General features: G+C 36.7%; 3 protein-coding genes across 4 annotated transcripts; all 3 read left to right on the top strand.

Annotated features, from left to right (window-relative positions):
* Window positions 1–913: 913 nt before the first annotated feature.
* On the top strand, window positions 914–6,049 carry LOC125187845. The gene is made up of 11 exons (XM_048084493.1): window positions 914–1,213; window positions 1,289–1,392; window positions 1,910–2,051; window positions 2,152–2,448; window positions 2,529–2,676; window positions 3,081–3,986; window positions 4,073–4,302; window positions 4,392–4,465; window positions 4,971–5,055; window positions 5,128–5,225; window positions 5,699–6,049. Exons 2-10 carry the CDS (start codon window positions 1,337–1,339, stop codon window positions 5,209–5,211), a joined length of 2,022 nt encoding a protein of 673 aa, XP_047940450.1. The 5' UTR covers window positions 914–1,213; window positions 1,289–1,336; the 3' UTR covers window positions 5,212–5,225; window positions 5,699–6,049.
* A 679-nt stretch (window positions 6,050–6,728) lies between these two features.
* LOC125186602 (protein argonaute 16) lies at window positions 6,729–12,058 on the top strand. 2 transcript variants are annotated; one of them, XM_048082999.1, is made up of 22 exons: window positions 6,729–6,915; window positions 6,992–7,197; window positions 7,299–7,508; window positions 7,583–7,719; window positions 7,810–7,907; window positions 7,991–8,088; window positions 8,168–8,339; window positions 8,425–8,541; window positions 8,623–8,730; window positions 8,795–8,857; window positions 8,976–9,089; window positions 9,173–9,338; window positions 9,429–9,541; window positions 9,637–9,774; window positions 9,869–10,002; window positions 10,096–10,161; window positions 10,301–10,364; window positions 10,862–10,973; window positions 11,063–11,136; window positions 11,281–11,375; window positions 11,475–11,506; window positions 11,588–12,058. In XM_048082999.1, exons 1-22 carry the CDS (start codon window positions 6,748–6,750, stop codon window positions 11,761–11,763), a joined length of 2,661 nt encoding a protein of 886 aa, XP_047938956.1. In that variant the 5' UTR covers window positions 6,729–6,747; the 3' UTR covers window positions 11,764–12,058. The 2 variants fall into 2 exon arrangements, with proteins under 2 accessions (XP_047938956.1, XP_047938955.1); XM_048082998.1 differs by having other exon boundaries at window positions 7,296–7,508.
* Window positions 12,059–12,522: 464 nt separating this feature from the next.
* Window positions 12,523–14,843, top strand: LOC125188085 (triacylglycerol lipase 2-like). Its single transcript, XM_048084824.1, has 9 exons — window positions 12,523–12,678; window positions 12,756–12,866; window positions 12,949–13,089; window positions 13,443–13,553; window positions 13,721–13,864; window positions 13,945–13,985; window positions 14,108–14,187; window positions 14,354–14,449; window positions 14,524–14,843. The coding sequence occupies exons 1-9, from the start codon at window positions 12,523–12,525 to the stop codon at window positions 14,841–14,843; spliced, it is 1,200 nt and encodes a 399-aa protein (XP_047940781.1).
* The last annotated feature ends 2,289 nt before the right edge of the window (window positions 14,844–17,132 follow it).

Raw genomic sequence — 17,132 nt, 5'->3', positions numbered from 1 at the left:
ATTTTAATAGGAGACCAAGACTTCTAGACCAAAAACATTATCACTATATCTACACCTGCCCAAGGTTTATTGAATAGGCGGTTAAAATCGAAATCGGTGGTTATGGTTCTGAACCGAAATCGTGAAAGTTTACTCAAACTGAAACCGTCGATTTTTGAACCGTGATTCGGTTCAGGTTCAAAAATTTTCCAACCAAAACAGTGCCGGAACTGCCGATTCCGGCCGGTTCCAAACTGGAATAGCAAAAAACTACCGAAATGTCGTGAAACCAAGCCAGAACCTAAAAAAACCGTCAGTTTGAAATCGTGAAAAACTGCCGAAAAATCGCTGGTTCGGAACCGAAATCGGCGGTTTGGAACCGGAACCGAAACCGCAAAACACCCTCGTGGTTCAGTTCTGGTTCAACAATTTCCGAAACCGAAACCGCCGGTTCCGGAACCGTGGGCATCTCTAACTATATCTACCTAGATGATTAATTTTCATTCCGAGTCAATCCACAATATTATACTAGACACATAAGCTAATAGCATTTCCCAATAATCTCGATCAACAAATGCAAACATCATTACAAATTACGGATGAAACCCATAATAGATCTAAGAGACCGGACTAGTGGGGACGAACGCAATGAAAAAGCCATCATCGACTTCAAAGACAATGTAACGAGGACCGTCAACAATAGATAACGAATAGAAAACTAAAGTAAACTCAACCCAAAAATACAACTTTAAACGTTGAATTTACTAAAAAATTACTAACACTCGTAGGCCAGCAATGGAATCGATCGACCATCCGGATTTCAACCAGATCCACCATTGGATAAAGACATTATTTGTCTATATATAGATTTCTCTCCATATAATAATCGCGCGGGAGAGTAAGACGAAATTCCATATTTGCCCTTAACCGAAACCGGTTCAGTTGAGCAATGCCTTCCCTGATTTTCCGACGATCCACAATCGAATTTGCTTCTCTCTCTACAAAATTCGTGCAATCTTCAATTCCTATATTTTCTCTCCACACACATTAATGGCAGGCCTTCAATAGCTAAGAAGCTGCGATTCTCAGCATCTAATTCAGCTCAAACCGTAAAAACAGATATCTGATTTAAGGTTGATGAAGCTTGTAATCGGTGATTGCTGTTCCGATCGATCGTGCCGAGCAATACTCCTATGGAATTCTCCTGAGATCGAGCTGCCTTTCGTTTATTCAGGTAATTTTGATTCGAGTTGGATTTTTAATTTTTTCTTTGTTGTAAATAGATATGTGGTTGAACTTGTGGTGATAGGAGGAACTTTGAAAGAGAAGCGGGGATTTAGGGATCGTTTTTCGAGTAATGGCGAAAGGGGAAGAGGAACGCTGCGTCTTTCCCTTGACGAGTTTGCAGATCGGGTAATTGATTAGCTTTGTTTGATTAGTTGCAGCTGAATTTGGATTTTGGAAACTGTTTTGTTGATTTTTCCTTGAATCATGAGCTCGCTATTTTAGCTACTTGTGAATGTTCATGTTTAGCATGATGATGAATTTCGTGCATGATTGTAGAATGTTAATTTTTGAGGAAGTAATGGTTTCTGGTCTTGTTAAGGAAAATATTATGTAGGGAGGAAAAGTTTGAGAAAACAGATTAGAAAGCTCTACATATTTAGAAGTCATTTTCCTTCTAAAAAAGATACTATTAGGGTGTGTATGATTATATACATTTCATGGCAGCATATTTCTCAAAATTTCTGAAAATTGAATATGCAAATCATGAAAATCTCACATTCACTGCTATGGAAACTATTTTCTGTTTGAATTCCATTTCCTGGATACATCGTGTGCATGTGTGTGTGTGTTCATCCTAGCTCGGTACTCTCAGTAATTTCTCTAGAGTAAACTGTAAAAATGAGGGTTCATATGTTTTGTGCAGGGATTTGCAGTCCTACCTTTCACATCTCCACCTGTTTCTAGCCAATGAAAGTGGGAATTTCTACATCTTGGTGGATAATAGGCCATGGTTGAAAGATCCTGCATCTCTGTCTACTCATTGGTGGCAATTGATGGTCACTAAGGTTGCTAAAATAATTATGTTCCATTGTAATAAGCGCGATCAAGTAACATAAGTTCAGTCAAGACCTGTTTTTCTCAAATGAACTTCTCATAATTCTACAGTCCAGGTTGTCCCCATTTGCGAACACAAGGGGCACAAAGGAAAGCAAGTCGGTTGAAGAACTTCCAGAGTTGCAGGCTTCTTCCCCACCACCTACCAGAAGACAAAGAGTCCTCCAAGAGTGGTTTCATGTCATCGATGCTATGGTTGTATCTAGGAAGGATGCTTTGCTTCCTGTAAAGAAGCTTACAAACACATTGATTGCAAATGGCGCGATACAGAGAACTCTGTACGGATTCATTGTGTTTGAGGTTGCATGGATTAATGTTCGTGGAATCAACTATTATAATGAGCTTCAGGTAGTGATTGCGGAGACTCACTTTAGTTACTAAGGGCTTGCCTGAAATCTGTTTTTTCACTTCTTGTTTGTCATCTTCAGACAGACACATCACTTGCTATAGAGGCTAAGATTATGCGGAGATGGGAATTCGACAGTATAGCACAAGCTGACATGAGCATTGCCACGTGGTTTCCAGGGACGATTAATGAACAGATTCTTTTGAAGGATCATCTGGATGCCACACTAGGTATTTGTTACAGCCCGAAACAGCAACTGCTTTCGATATTCTTGCATGATTTTTATCTTTCATTTCAATATGTTTTTTGGTGTCTAAAAAAGCTCTTAGGTATATATTGACTCATGTCCAATTCTCTTTCCACCATTTGTTTTCAGCCCTCCTAAAATCTTCAGGGCATTTTTTTGTTTCTTGGCAATCACTAATATCTGTATTTCTTCCAAATTCACAACTCTTTAACAAAACCACATAAGTTCAAATCTGTATCCTACAAAAATGCTTCTTGATAGTCCAAGGCCTTCATCCATTTTCTACTACTGCCCAACTTGTTTAGAATTAGCAGAACAAAATATATGAACGTGATAACACTTTATAATATTTGTCTCATGTTACATCACTGATTGGGGTTGTTCCAGGAGATGATGCTGAAGAAAGTTTCCCGAAGGCTGTCGATGCGAATGGGAATGAAACTTCCGGTGATGTAACATCTGCTGGGAGCGATACTCCCTGCTCTCCTGATAATACGCCTAGTGTGTGTCCAGATACAACTGAGATTATCAAGAAGACACACCATACATCCCCTACCCCTGCGAGTGTTAATAGCTCTGGAGAGGCAAACCGTGACCTGAATGGAGTCTGTTCGAAGACCTCTGATGTAAGTGACTATGAAGAAAAAATCGAGGTCACAATCTATCGTGATGTTTTGATTCTATTCAAGTTCAGTGATCCCTATCTCCCCTTCAAGTTAAAGCACATAATAATGTCAAAACTAAGGCTACTTACCCTACTTGAAGCTGGACTTCCATCTTGGGTCATTTTCCTGCAGTCTTACCCAGGATTTTGCCGGATATATAAGCCATGGATGTGCCCATTAGCACGAGGTCTATACGTTTTTATCTCAGTTGTCACTGTCCTCATTGGATTTTATGACTTGTACAAGAATGTACCTATGCTTAAGGCGACAGTTTCTAGAATGTTCGGACCCCTTTGTGACTGGATAGACGCGTGGGAAATGACTTCAAGGATCCAATATTTAGGAACCATGCTGTTTCTTAATCACTTCCAAAAGGCCATGAAATGTTTCCTTACAGCAACAAGGACCATTCTCTCCATCCTCACTTTCTTTTTTGCACCATTGGCTCGACCCTTTGCTGAGCTCTCGGAACTCTTCTTCCCCCTTTGGAATCTGTTCTTACCATTAGCACAGAATTTCTTCTCGGTGATTTGCACAGTGTTAGAGTCTTCCTTCACGATGATAGGTGATATTTTGGAGATGTTCCTGTTGCCTGTGTGGTACTTATTCAATGTAGCTAGGAATGTTGGTAAGAACAGAAGCTTCTTTACAATCAATTCATCCTTTTCCACATAACGGACACATTCTTATATCTTTTCGATTTGTTGCTTGCAGCAATGAAATTTGTATATCCTGTAGCATGGATATTTATTTACGCTCCACTTAAGCTGCTATTTGGATTCTGCCGCATTCTCTCATCGTCGTGTACGGTCTTATACGCCTTGTTTAGAAACATGTGGATGTCTACAAGGAGAATATTTAGGGTAACGAAGAGTGTCCACTCAACAGTGAGCACAGTTGAGATTTCAATGTGGCGTTCTCTTTGGCATGACCTTTTCTCTCAGGTGGTTTACCATAGCACTGAAATGTGTAAATACTGCAGTATTTGCATATTTGATCTGCTTTGCAGCTCTTGACCTTTTATTTTGTTCAGATTTTTCGTGCTCTCCGAAGTATTCTCCACGGTTTAGTGGCTTTCCTCGCTGCCTGCAACAGGCACCGGCTCAGGTACAATTTATATAGCTATATCAGTTGATTCTAGGGCTGCAAACAAGCCGAGCCCACCTAAACACTACCAAGCTCAAGCTCAAGCTCAGCATGTTTGGGTTTTACTTAGGCTTGACCATGATATAGATTAAGTTTGAGTTTCTCTTGGATCAAAATAAATAGGCTCGAGCTGGATTTGTAAATGACTCGTTTATCATCTTAATCGAGTTTCTAGCTTGAGACGTGTACAAGTAACTTTGAGGTCAAGCCGTCAAGTGTATTGTTAAATGGGAAGTTTTGATCTCATTAGGCACATAGCATTGGATAAAAATTCGAATTCGAGCTTGTGAACACGCTCGAAGGCATAAAAATTGGGCTGATCTTGAGCTCGGTAAAAGAAATATACCGATGTTAGCTCCTCACAAAATCTTCAAGCACAAATCCTATCCAGTCTTACGAATGCAGTCTGTTAGCTCTTCGGACGAACAGTAGCCTCATTGTTCTGACTATTTTTTTGCAAATGCAGTATCTATAATCACGTGGGTGAGTTCACGAAAAGATCATTAAGAGCCACAAGGAGTGCGTGGCCTCAAGATAAAGCTGAGATAAGTGTAAGTCCTCTAAAGCCCTCCCCTATAAGATTGTGCAGAAGTAGATTCTGATTTATGCATTTCATGTGGCAGTTGTTGACCGAAGATTCGGATGACAGTCCACTTCCCTGGAAAGAGTCCTCCTATCGAGTGAAGAAGTCCGAGAAGGACTTGTAACATTTCTATCAAAGGTAAACACATAAAGCTAACTGTGGCCAAACTAGCAGTAAATCCGTGTTCAGTAGGACTACTAGTACACAAACTTATGGTCCAAGTAGAACTAAAATTCCATAACTAACTAGGAGCGGTTACGTTGCATTTAAAATACCTGCTCTAGGTAGACTTCTACGCACGAAAAATAAGCAGATTTATCCTTTATTTTCGACATTAGAGAAAAGTGCATTGTGAATAACACCTTTTCCTATCATCCAAGACGAAGACCGGTTCAGCAGAATTATCAGTATAGAATGTATGTGCATTTGGTGATTATTCATAACTAGAGAAGCACAAGTTATCATTAGTTCATTACTATGTACATAGAAAAACTGGATAGAGCTTATGAGCATTGCTGAAAGAGTACCGTACAGTAGCGTTGAGAGAGAAGCCTTCTTGAACTAATAGATTGTCTACAGATCCTAAACAATCATTTTACTTTACGATACAGAGACAGATCAGCTTAGAGAAGGAATCGAAAGTTACTTCGTGCTTGGTGCTCAATAAATTTCGATAGCGATGTTTGTGCACTAGTTGAAGAAATGAAACAACTTCTTATACATCTTGGAAACTGAGAATGACTTAGGCAAGTTCTTGAAGGACGATGCTGTCGAACGTCTCCATAAACTTGTGCTCCGAAACTCTTGGGGGTGACATAAACACAGAAGTCAGGCAACATCTCTGTGATTTCTCAAGTTAGTACTAATATCTGCAACTGAGTAGGTAGCTAGTTATTCTATGTATAGATCATGTATAATTACCTTTCTTCGTTTGCAATGAATCAGTGGAGGATGATTCTTGACATCTAAAATTCTGAAAACTGAATTAAACAGAATTTACCTGAATTGGGCCTGAAATCTCAAGTTTACTATTGGACTTTTTAATGAAATGGCCCATGTGATATCACTAGTTGTATATTTATGCAGCCAGCCAATCAAGTATAAATACTAAACGTTATTACTTAATAATCTAATAACATCAATTAGAATTACTTTATACAATTGTTATAAACTTAGTTTTGAATAGTAAAAAACTAGTAAATTTTAATAAATCAAAGTACTAAGATCAATGCATACCAGTTTGCATAGATATTAAATGTGTTTCTTTTTCCGTAATTGAGATCATGTGAATTTGCCGGATCGACACCATGCTTATTAATATGCTGCGTTTGGATTGTTTGATGAGCGATTTCGGTCTATGTTAATGAGTTCTCCATATATTGTAGCTGCATCATATACTATATGTTCATTAGAATTCTGTTTAAACATCTTTGAGGACTGAGACTTGGTTAATTGGGTTGGGTAAAATGGGTCAGGTATTTTTGTTGGTCAGGCTGCTTGCGATGCATATGGTAATTTGTAATCTTAACTGCTAGCTGAATGTTTGAATAATTCTGTTATCTTGTAGTACCTTTTCTTCTGTCTCTGTTATTTATTTCCACAAATGTACCGTTCACTGAGCATTCTGTTTTATCTTAGTCCACCCGTTCAAGATACAAAAATGGAAAAGGAACTACCGCCGCCAACTAAGGTAGAAGGTGCAGAGCTTCCCAAGAAGTCCATAATGACACGGCCTGGATTTGGAACTTCTGGAAGACATGTCTCTTTGCTTGCAAATCACTTCAAAGTTTCCATCAAAAATCCAAATGAGATTTTTTACCAATACAGTGTACAGTCAATGCCCTTTCTTCTTTAAAATTTATTACAACATATAGTATGCATATAACATATCATTCCTACTTCAGGTTTCCATAAGTTATGAGGATAATATGGCTGTTGAAAACAAGTTAATTGGATGGAAAGTCATTGATAAACTTTACCAAACATACTCTTCTGAACTTGCTGAAAAGCGGTTTGCATATGATGGGGAAAAGAGTATGTTTACAGTGGGGCCCTTACCACAGAACAAGTTGGAATTTACAGTCATTCTTGAGGAATCTACTGCTAAGAGGTAACATCATTATCAGAACTCGTATTGCTTGTGTCTCGTCGTTTTCATTTATCTTTTATTGGTATTGCCTGAACTAGTGAGATTCATCTACTGTGTAGTAGCGGCAGCCCTTCCAATAATGGGTGCCCGACTGAGCCTAGCAAAAGGTCTAAGCACACTCTACAGTCAAAAACATTCAAGGTAGAGATCAGCTATGCTGCTAAGATACCCTTGAAATCCTTATCACTTGCCCTTAAAGGAGCTGAAACAGAATATGTCCAAGATGCTCTGAGAGTTTTAGACATCATTTTAAGGCAACAAGCAGCTAATCGGTAAACCACACTACCTCATGGATTGCATTCATTTAGTTGTTAGCAGCTTCCTAAATGGTAAAAATTGGATGCAGCGGCTGTCTTTTGGTTGAACAATCATTTTTTCATGATGACTCACGGATGTTCATTGATGTTGGAGGGGGTGTGACAGGCATACGTGGACTGTATTCTAGCTTTCGTCCAACTCTTGATGGTTTATCTCTAAATATGGGTACCAATCAACCTGCTTTTTCTTTGCACAATTGTATGTTTGACATGCAATGCTTCTTGAAGAAATAATGCCTCAAAATCTCTTGTTCAGATGTATCAACAACCATGATCTTGAAACCAGGACCTGTTGTGGATTTCCTTCTTGCCAACCAAAATGTGAAGGACCTTCGCTATATTGACTGGGTAAAGGTATAAATATATTCCAATGCATATTGTAGCTATACTTTTACCATTTTGATCTGCTTGTTTATGGTATGGAAATTGAAGCACAGGCAAAAAAGATGCTCAAGAATATGAGGATCAAAGCAATTCATAGTAATACGGAGTTCAAGATTATAGGTTTGAGTGAGAAACCATGCAACCAGCAGTTGTAAGTTTGTAAATATCTACCTGAGCCATTTTTCTTTTCCCCCTTTGCTGAACCATTTGACATATATTTATATTTTCAGTTTTTCCTTGAAAGTAAAAAATGGTAGCAATACTGGAGGCAGTGACGAGGCCCTTGAAATTACTGTTTATGAGTATTTTGTTACACACCGAAATATTGAAATTAAATCTTCAGCATACATGCCATGCCTTGATGTTGGGAAACCAAAACGACCAAAATATCTGCCATTAGAGGTGGAAATTTATCTCTTTGTTCTCTTCTGAACTCTGAATGTGATCATCAAGAAACTTAATCATGTTTTCTCTCTGAATTTTCTAGCTCTGTTCTCTAGTCTCTCTTCAGAGATATACAAAAGCGTTATCAGTGATCCAGAGATCATCCTTAGTTGAAAAATCAAGACAAAAGCCACCTGAGAGAATTCAAGTTGTAACTGATGTAAATTCTTCTACTTATGTATTATTACTTTTTCTTCTTTTATTGTAATGCAGGGTGATTTATTTTTTTGAATTTTTCCAGGCTATGACAATATACAAGTACGACGAAGATCCACTCCTTGCCTCTTGTGGAATATCAATTGAAAAGGAGCTTACTCGAATAGATGGACGGGTCCTTGAAGCACCAAAGGTAGTTTTTGTGTTATACCGATGAATCATGTAACTATATCACCTTGTATCTCTTTCACCTACAGTTGAAGTTTGGAAATAATGAAGATTTCTTACCTCAAAATGGTCGGTGGAACTTCAATAATAAGGTATAATCTTGGGCATTACTTTTGATAACCTGCCTTATGAAATCAAATTTTGTATTGTTAGAACACTCAAATACATTCTCTGAACTTTCAACTAATTCTCTTGCTTTGATATCTGAAGAAACTTCTGAAGGCCCAGCATATTCAAGAATGGGCACTTGTTAATTTCTCTGGACGCTGTGAAACTAGTCATCTTTCACGTGAGCTGATCAACTGTGGGAGGAACAAAGGCATTGTATGGTGTATTATCTGCTTCTCTATTATTTTTCTTAGTTTTTATATATGCATTCTTTTATCTCCTTCATTTTGCTTATATAGGAAATTGAACGCCCATATACGATTATTGAAGAAGATCCCCAGTGCAGAAGATTTAGCCCTGTCGTACGTGTAGAGAAGATGTTCGAGCATATTATGGCTAAGCTGCCTGGTTCTCCTGAATTTTTACTTTGTGTTTTGCCAGAACCGAAAAATTGTGATATTTATGGTAGTAACTATGCAGTCCCCATTTCCAGGATAAACAGTTTCTAACTAAAGTTATTAGCTATTTAGTTTATAATCTTGTTTAAACACGTAGGACCTTGGAAGAAAAAATGTCTGATCGACATGGGTATTGTAACCCAATGCATTTCTCCTATCAAGATCACTGACCACTACCTAACAAATGTACTTCTCAAAATAAATACCAAGGTATCAAGCCAATAAAACCTCAAATAATAACTCGTTTTTTGGCCATATCCTATGCCATGTGACTTTGTTATGAATTTTTCCCATCTCATTTATAGCTAGGAGGAACCAACTCGTTGTTAGCAATAGAGCATTCCAATCGCATTCCACTAATTACAGATCAGCCAACCATGATACTGGGAATGGATGTTTCACATGGTTCTCCTGGTCGATCTGATGTTCCATCCGTTGCTGCAGTAATATTTTGCCTGTTCAACTTGTTATAGTATTGTTTAGGGGTTTACTTTATACCTAACACTTTGATGCATTTTGCTTTTCCATCACTATAAGGTGGTTGGATCACGAAGCTGGCCATTGATATCAAAATACAGAGCAGCTGTTCGGACTCAATCTGCAAAGATGGAGATGATTGAATCTTTGTTCAAGCCACTAGCAAATGGGCTGGATGATGATGGTATCATGAGGTGCATTATACAAAAGAAGTTTTCAAATTTTCATCCATTTTATGTACTAGTAGATAAAAAATGCTGAAGCAATGGCTTTGCTACTTTCTTCAGAGAATTACTTTTGGATTTCTATAAAACCAGTAATGGACGCAAACCAACTCAAATTATTGTTTTCAGGTAAGAATGCTTGTGGTGGAAGTTTTATTTGCCTTTTAGTGATGCAGCACCGTGTTAGATTTGGCTAAAAAGATTAATCTCAGTGCATCTCTGCCATAGTCTCTGTTTTGACCGCTAATGTATATCCACTTTCCCTCAGGGATGGTGTCAGCGAGTCCCAGTTTGCTCAGGTTATAAACATCGAGCTTGATCAAATGATCAAGGTAGATTTTCTTCTCAGATTTCCAGCGAGAGCATATTGAGCTTCTGCAGTTGTCGTTGCTTTTATTTATTGTAGATATTATGGACTTTCAGTTTCAATTTGAACAGTCACATCCTGTAGGGATTTTGATGGCGCTATAGCTGATTTTAGTTTTCTGCTTCAACATATGTGAATCGTGAAGAGAACAGAAAATCATTCTGCAGAAAACTTAGGAAAATAAAGATAAGAAGTGCTTTCCTGCAAGCAAAGAAGGGAACTACTGTACTGTTTTCCTCGACAAACTTTAGGCAGCCCAAGACACCTTAAGGAAAAGTATTTAGCCAAAAAACTATACTTACACCATAATTTAGCATACACGTCTTTGAAGGAATACCACAAATCTATCATTTTGTCGAGTTATCTTAATTTCTATTGTATCTGAATTTCAAACCTCATGAATCATGATGTGCCTGGCATACTATTTTGGTTGCTTGCAATCCTTAACTTTTTCTACTTCAGGCATATCAGTATCTTGGCGAGTCTGATATCCCAAAATTCACTGTGATAGTGGCACAAAAGAATCACTATACCAAGCTATTCCAAGCTTCAGCTCCAGAGAATGTGCCATGTGGTCCGTTTTTTTGGTTTATGCACTCTGATTCTCTTTCGTAATTGCAAATAATAGAATACATAAGCTCTCTAATTCCATCTTTCCTGCAGGTACTGTTGTGGATACTAAGATTGTTCACCCTAGAAATTATGATTTTTACATGTGTGCTCAGGCGGGTCGGATAGTAAGATATTACCACACCTCCATTTTCTTTCTTTTTTTTTTGTTTTTCCTTTTCCCCTTCACTCCCTTTTGCTATTAGTTGTTTAGAAAAAACTGATCTTGTCCAATCCTGCCATCATTCATAACATATGGTTATAAATGTCAGGGAACTTCTCGACCTGCCCATTATCATGTCTTGCTTGATGAGATTGGCTTCTCCCCTGATCAACTGCAGAATCTGATCCATTCACTATCATATGTGTAAGATTTCAGGCTCTTCAACATTTTCTCCCTTAGTAAAGATGGGTTTAGTAATATACCGCTAACATTTCCCCCGTTTTTTCTCCTAATACTCACTAGTTGCCAGAGAAGTACCGCTGCTATCTCCATAGGTATTCAACTCCCTTGCCATAATGTTTCCTCTAGCAACTTTATTTTGAAAATGTCAATTGATCACTGTCTGCATTTTACAGTGGCACCGGTATGTTATGCACATCTTGCAGCTGAGCAGATGGCTCAGTTCATGAAGTTTGAGGATTTGTCTGAGACATCGTCTGGACAGAATAGCGTGACAGAAACTGGAAGCATCCCCGTTCCTGAGATGCCCAGGCTCCACAAGGATGTTGCTGGATCCATGTTCTTCTGTTGATGCAATGGATTGGCTTTTTTGGTAGTGTTTTTGGATGAACAACTCTGAAAACAGGTGTACATAGCTGGTGACTTCGGTGTCCGGGTAAATAGGGAGGCTAACCCTGAGCTAGGTGAAGATTTTGATACAAGAAAGGCTGAATCATTGTCATTAAACTTGATTTGTGCACCTTTTGCTTCACCTCTTCATTGTTTCCAATCTGAAAAGTTATTTATTAGTACTTGGTATGTTAGTTACATTTGTTCATAATGTAGCACCTTCTTTTTGGGTCTTAGTATTTGGTGAATTGGTTTAACATGGTGTATTGTTACATATATTATCCATGTTAAATTTACAAATTCACAAAAATTCGATAATTTTTACTAAAAAGTTAGTATGTTAACACAATCTGGTAATCGTTGTCAAAAAATTGTGTTAATATAACAAACATAATCTTAATGTTAATGAAAAGGATGTAATAAACAACAATGAATAAACTTATCTATTTCTATCTTTTATCATAAAAATGTAACAATTTTCTGGTTATGCATCAGATACACAATTGTGTTCAACTTAAATTCATTTGGCTCTAAAAGAACTAAGTCCAAATTGATAAACATAAGAAGGCTCTAATCAATATTCTATGAAAACATCAGAAATCAGATTTAACAATACACCATGCATAAACAAAATCCATAATCTTTCTCTCATTCTTGTAATTTTGATCACAAAACATGGAATCCATAGTGTCTGAATTATAAATCAAGATAAGGTCCAACAATGGTAGTAGTGGAAAAGGGAGCAATTCCTAGAAAAACATGGACACATTCATCTGCATTTTTCTTGTGTTCATTTCATGTAATGTTAGCTTACACGCATCGTCAGCCGCTGCCAAGGGCCTTTGCACCGCAGAACTACCCTTGCCATGAGCATAAGGTAATGTGTCATTACATTTAATTTTGTAAAAACATTTTTTTTTTGTGTAGACATAAAAAATTGCATGACTATTTTAGGTGACAACTAAGGATGGATACATTCTTAGCTTGCAAAATATCCCATATGGAAGATCAGGCAAGACAGCAGGAGAGAGGCCAACAGTCCTCTTACAGCATGGCCTTCTCATGGTTTGTTTGATCATTGCAAGAATTTGGAAGTAAGCTGAATTGTGTTGGTTTGTGGGTGAAATAATGACAAAATATGGTGCAGGACGCGGTGTCGTGGCTGCTTGCCCCACCCGACCAGTCTCTGGCTCTGGTCTTGTCTGATGGAGGGTTCAACGTCTGGCTCGTGAGCACACGGGGCACGAAATACAGCCGTGGACACACTTCCCTTAGTCCTGATGATGCAGTACCACTCTTGCTCCTTTTCCTTTCGTTTACTTTTTTGTTATAGTTTCGTGACATGAATAATAGTCATTTAATCGTGAACTTTTGTCAAATTCTGATGTTCAAAACAACGCTGTTTCATTAAAATAAGAAAAGAAGACAAAGGGAAAGAAAGGAAATTAAAAGAAAAAATACTTATTGTAATGAAACACATCATTTTGAGCATCACTAAACGACAAAACGTGTACGGATGGGACAATTCAAGAATTCGTAAATGTTTCAAAATCTTATGTGCTTGGCCGAGATTTCACCAAACTTCATGATTTAAATGTGTAACGATCCTTTCTAACATATGGAGAGTTTTATACTTGCTAGGTCTACTGGGATTGGTCATGGGACGAGCTCGTTGCACATGATCTTCCTGCAACTTTTGAGTATGTTCATAATCAGACAGGGCAGAAGCTTCACTATGTTGGTCATTCACAGGTAACCTTGCTAGGAACAAACATGCAATTATGTTCCGTCTATTTCCTTTTTGGGACGTCCCACTTTGTTTGACACATTTCCTAAACTGTAACACTACTCTCTCTTCCTTTAATCTTTGTCCACTTGACTCACAAAACAACACTGCATTAAATCTCGTTGATTTGTAGGGAAGTTTGATGGCTCTTGCTGCAGTTTCGAATGGAGATTTAGTGAGCATGATGAGATCAGCTGCATTGCTAAGCCCTATTGCTTATCTAGGTGAAGTCACTTCACCTCTAGCAAGAATTGGGGCAGAAACTCTTCTTGCAGAGGTAGCTAACTAATTAAAAAAAAAATCCTTAAATTTTTTTTTGTTGGGATTTCTCAGTATAATATGTACTTTTTTTTACAGACTTTACATTGGTTGAAGATCAATGAATTCAACCTTAGGGGGTTAGATAAGATAACTAGCTTAGTTTATTTGTTTCTCAACTTTTTTGTACCATGAAATGGTTAGTTCATAACTACTTGCTTTTTTTTTTTTTTTTTTTTTTTTTTTTTTTTTTTTAATTAAGGAAAGCTGTTGTTGAGCTTCTACTGCACATGTGCAAGGTTAAAGCCGTGGATTGCACCGATTTCGTGACATCTATTACAGGTAGTTTCGACACGTTAACGCCTCCGGATTCATGCATAAAATTTGATAAGGTGGAATAGATAGTAAAATCAACATTGTGTGTGTGTTCAAGATTCATAGATTTTAAATCATGACATGGATCCCATCTAGTACTAATTCAATGTTGTTGTTTTGAGTTTCAATTTAGGTAAAAATTGCTGCCTCAATTCTTCAAGTGTGGATTTTTTCCTACATCATGAGCCTCAACCAACTTCAATCAAGAACATGATCCATCTCTCCCAAAGTTAATACTACTTAACATCTCATTTATTCTTGTTTTTACATACATTTTTATTTTATTGCTTGTTGATTTTTTAGTGGTAAGAGGAGGGGAGATTAGGAAGTACGACTACGGAGACGAGGAGGAGAACAAGAAGCACTACGGGAGGCCTACTCCTCCCTCGTATGAGATGAGGAGGATCCCGAGTGATCTGCCTCTCCTCCTCGCCTATGGAGGGGCGCATGCCCTCTCGGTGCCAAGGGACGTGGAGCTTCTGCTCGACGTCCTGCGCGGCCGTGGGGGAGATGAGCTTGTTGTGGAGTATAGAGAGGAGTATGCTCATGCTGATTTTGTGTGGGCTGTGAATGCTAGACAAGTTGTGTATGATCCTCTCATAGCCTTCTTTAGGCTTCATTAATGATAGAAATGTTTTATGTATTTTTGTTGTTTGTGTTTTACACATGTATACCCACGTGTGCGTAAGTAATTTTTTTTAATCCTAATAGTTGATGCATATTCTGGAGCGGACGCATAAATTTTTTTCGATAAATGATGTATTTTATGACTTTTGTATTTTTTTCTCGAGCTAAAATCTTGGATTTTTATTGGCTTGATCGATCCAAACCTTGATCAAAAGATCATACCTTTGCAATGTCTATGAATCAAATGAGACAATATTAACCTAATAATTGGCCGGTTAATCGAACCAGAAAACACTTCATCCCAGGAATTGAAATCGAATCGAACCAAATTCGGTTCAATCACTAACCAAAAAACACCTTACTCGTTTTTTTTCCGATTATTCAGTTATTAAAAATATATACTCGGTTAATATATTGCTAGTGTCGTCACCTCATAATAAATAAGAAACAACAAGAAAAAGAAAAATAAAACAAGAAGGTATAGGTGACGAAAGACCACATGCCAAAGAAGATGATATTCGAAAGGAAATCAACATCCTTCTTTATTGGATGGAAAGTTGTTATTTGTGTCTTTTGCTAGCTAAGGACTAAGGTTAAACACTTCACGTACCCCTTTTTTATTTGAGCAACTGAATTAGACTTAAATAGGAATTATGAAAGGTGTAAGTGGGCATATAAATTTGAACTAACCAAAATTTTCCAAAAATCTGAACTCAAAACCCTAATTATTAAGAATTAAATCCGACCAAATTGAAAAAGCAAAAATATCCCAATTAATATTTATATTAAGTTATAAATATTTTAATAAAATATTATTTGAATTTTAATTAAATATATTATATAATTCAAATTATATATTAAGTTTTGTTTTCTTTTCGATTATTCAGATTATAAATATTTTACTCACCCCACTTATTGTCACTATTAATTCATGATAAATATTTTGGATTAGTAATGTTCTGTTCGGGTTTGGGGTATCAAGTCATGATGACGATCCAATCCGTATGATTTACAAGGTCTAGTTTTGACAACTCCCTAAAAAGTGTTGGATTTGAAATTTTGATTTTCTAACTCGATACTTATGCTAGAAAGATTGGATTAAAAAATCATGACCTTTCAGCACATGATTATTGTTCTCCCAACAAAAAAGGATAATAATATAACATCATTTGTATTTACTATTTAAACGTAATCTCTCTATTGCAAGATTATTATATTTCGCAAACAAGGCTGCGCAAAAAGTTAGTAAAAATATTGCATTTACTATTTAAACATAATATCTTCGGCCCCTTTTTATCAAAGAAACGTAAAGCAACTTAATAGTTTGATGCAAGAGGTAAAAGCTAATAAGGACGATGATGTTTGTTAGCAAAGTAGTTTAATTTTCGTTTTCTATATTATCATTAACTGATGATGTATATATATATATATACATGTATGGTTATAACAACTTATTTTACATAACTTTTTAAAGCAAAGCACAAATTGATTTATGAAGCAAAGAAAATGTGTTTAATGCCCTAAAAAGTAAAGTAATTCCATAGGGGAACTTCGAGAGTATCAATTCATTAATATTACATTATTGAGTACTTGTCTCTCGATTTTTTGTGTTGTTCGTAAACTTCTACATTATTCTAAATTTCATAGAATTGCAAAAAAAGTAAGGTTTTGAAGTGAGTACAAATAATTCATGAGAAAACAAGCAATGAATTAAAGAGCAATTAATCAAGCTAAATCCTAAACATGGTACATTTACCAAACCTGATAATTTAATTTTATTAATACTAGTTTGGTATGGCTCAGTTGCTTAGACCATAGCGCACACTCTAGCTAGCCCCATAGTTAAGTGTAACAATTAAATAGAAGCAAAAAAAAAAAAAGGGATAAAATAGAAGCATATAAAAACTAAATGTGCAATTTAGATTTGAGAGAGCAAGAAAAAAAGATTTGCTTTTTTTATCGTTTTTGCATTTAAAGGGAAAAAAACAACAATTATTACACTTTTGATGCTAGTAAAGTTTAGTTATATACCTCAAAATTATGACACTTATATAAAAATATAAATATTTATTACAACCTTGGGGTAAGTTTACTTAAATGGTTGTCACGAAAAAATTTCCATATATTTGTATATATATGACCAAAATATGTACATACAAAAAATAAGATAGTAGTAATACTTTTGGCATCTATCTTTGTGTCACTAAAATGAGCTATTAAACAAATTCTGTTGTAGTGCCAATCAAATTATGCAAATCATGGTCCCAAAATATATATTGGAGGAA

Source organism: Salvia hispanica, chromosome 5 (assembly GCF_023119035.1).
Source record: "Salvia hispanica cultivar TCC Black 2014 chromosome 5, UniMelb_Shisp_WGS_1.0, whole genome shotgun sequence".
NCBI classification, from domain to species: Eukaryota; Viridiplantae; Streptophyta; class Magnoliopsida; order Lamiales; family Lamiaceae; genus Salvia; species Salvia hispanica.
The sequence above is the reverse complement of the archived record's forward strand: the minus strand, read 5'-3'. Positions and strand labels throughout refer to the sequence as shown.